The following is a 2,500-nucleotide window of genomic DNA, read 5'->3' on the forward strand; positions in this document are numbered from 1 at the left end:
TATTTCCGAATGAAAATATTCTTGTTTGTGTTTGTGTTTATAAATAATTGTATTTTAAGACAACCTGGGGATCATACATCAGTTATTTATCTGGAATGTTCTTAAACTGCACGTTTAAAATCGAATATGCAGTAGATAGACTGGTGAAGACTACTGGGTCTGAGGCTTTGAGTTAAGCTGCGTAGTATTTATATCATAAACATTACACACGTCCAGTGAAGACTACTGGGTCTAAGGCTATGAGTTAGGCTGCCTAGTATTGATATCATAAACATTACACACGTCCAGTGAAGACTACTGGGTCTAAGGCTATGGGTTAGGCTGCCTAGTATTGATATCATAAACATAACACACGTCCAGTGAAGACTACTCTAAGGCTTTGAGTTAGGCTGCTAAGTATTTATATAATTCACATTACACTCGTCCAGTGAAGACTACTGGGTCTGAGGCTTTCAGTTAGGCTGCCTAGTATTTATATAATTCATATTACACTCGTCCAGTGAGGACTACTGGGTCTAAGGCTATGAGTTAGGCTTCTTAGTATTTATATCCTAAACATTACACTCGTCCAGTGAAGACAACTGTGTTAGGCTGCCTAGTTAGGCTGCTTAGTATTTATATCATAAACATTACACTCGTCCAGTGAAGCCTTGCGCAGCATGACACCGCTGCTTTGGGCTCTGAATGGCATAAACAATCCCTCTGCACTCCTCCTGGCCTTCTCTCTCTCTCTCTCTCTCTCTCTCTCTCTCTCTCTCTCTCTCTCTCTCTCTCCATTTCATTAGGACAGATTACAGAATACATCTCCGGCCTATAGCTGGAACCATGCATGGCTGTAGGCTGATACTGGTGGTGTATGTAAATGTATATAATGTAAATGTATATAATATAAATGTTTATAATATAAATGTATATAATATGTTCATCTCAGTGCGTCATCGCTTTAGAATCCCTCAGATGCGGATGCGTGCTCGTGCATGACTCACGTGGGTCGATGTTTGCGTTCTTTTTGTTTGCCCTCGGACTTTTCTCCTCGGTGCCGCCGCGAGGGAACCCGGTGCTCCCGGTGCTGCTCCCGGTGCTGCGAGGGAACCCGGCCTCGCCTCGCGGCGTCTCCTTCTCCGCCGGCACACAGCTGTCCTCGTCGATGTCGGCGACCAGCGTCGGGGCCACCAGAGTGGTGCAGCCGTTGCCGCCCGACAGAGGTTCCGGTTTAATCTCGTGATGCACATTCGTGGCTAATCCGGTGTATGTCAGCGGCGCGGACACCGGCTCCAGACTCCAGGCGCGCAGAGGAGCCATCCCGTCGTTCTCCCCCGGTGGGCATGGCTGGTGCGCATACGGGTGATACGCGCTCGAGGAGGCACGGATTGCCGCATCATGCACGGGACTCCACGGTGCCCCGAAAAGAGCGGATTTGGTCTGAAAGGGGCACGGGTCCTGGTCGCCGTACTCGGGAAGCGCGAGCTCTCTCGTCTGGTGCAGCGCAGCTCCCGAGGAGTATCTGGACGCCAAATGGTCATCAGTCTCGTGCGTAATGTGCGTGTCCGCGTAGTAACTCAGTGCCCCTAACGTCGACATTACAAAACATCTAAAAAATCCACCGCGAGCGCGAGCGGACGTAACACACCCACCGTAAAACGCACACAAAGACGGAATCCGCAGAAATCAAGTAACTCCTCGACTTCACGGTGAACTACGGACCTCTAATAAGTTGAACCAGATACGGCGTGGGATTGGACCGCGCCGTCACGTGACCGCGAGGCAGAACAATGCGCAGCAGTGGAGGTTCGGTGCACCATTGCAAATGGCCACCATTTTACAAGTCATCCTTTAATAGCAAAGCCATATGCTTTTATGACGGAGGATGTCGTTTTATACATACTGTTAGGTTTATGTAATCAGACGTCAACGTCATTTTGATTGCTGGATCTTAAACGCGGCGCGTGGCGGCTGAGGTGTTGTTAAAAGCGCGCGGACATGTAATAAGTATCCTATACATTGTTATTAGGCCTCCTCGCGTGAGGGAGTGATTGGCGGGCGCTTTGAAATAGCAACCCACAAATTCATAATATTCTTAAATAACATGATGTTTAACATAATGTCTGCTTTCCCCTTCAGTTCGCGTTTATAAAGAGAAAACGAATAGACAAACAGCTATAGGAAGAGGGTAGGCTTGTGTTCATGCCACTGTGTAATATAAATGGCTATGAATTTAAGCGGACTATTGAAGGAATATTAACAGCCCTGTGTAAATGTGATACGCCTGCGCCCTGCACATTATACCAGAGAGTCGTTACATTTTAGGTTGAGTTACAATGCAGGAAGGGGACTCGTATTTCCAATTAATCAGAAATTAGAGCGGGTTAAAAACATCTAAATTCTCTATACATTTCCGAACTAAAATCTGGCAGCTGTAATACGCCTGACTTAACAAGATTGTGAACATCTTTAATTGAGAAAGGGTTGAATGCTCACTCCAGCAATGTTATATAAAAGT

General features: G+C 46.7%; 1 protein-coding gene and 1 pseudogene across 2 annotated transcripts in view; both read right to left on the reverse strand.

Moving 5' to 3' along the window:
* hoxa9b (homeobox A9b) overlaps positions 1–1,660 on the reverse strand; it is a 3,145-nt gene extending 1,485 nt beyond the window's left edge. The window contains exon 1 of the mRNA XM_080857887.1: positions 987–1,660. Within this exon, the coding sequence (XP_080714013.1) occupies positions 987–1,581 (595 nt within the window). The 5' untranslated portion in view covers positions 1,582–1,660. The remainder of the gene's footprint in view (positions 1–986) is intronic.
* LOC308380762 (E3 ubiquitin-protein ligase TRIM35-like) overlaps positions 1–2,500 on the reverse strand; it is a 392,149-nt pseudogene that overhangs the window by 74,231 nt on the left and 315,418 nt on the right. The window lies entirely within an intron of this gene.

The sequence above is a fragment of the Sprattus sprattus genome, assembly GCF_963457725.1.
Source record: "Sprattus sprattus genome assembly, chromosome: 19".
NCBI lineage: Eukaryota > Metazoa > Chordata > Actinopteri > Clupeiformes > Clupeidae > Sprattus > Sprattus sprattus.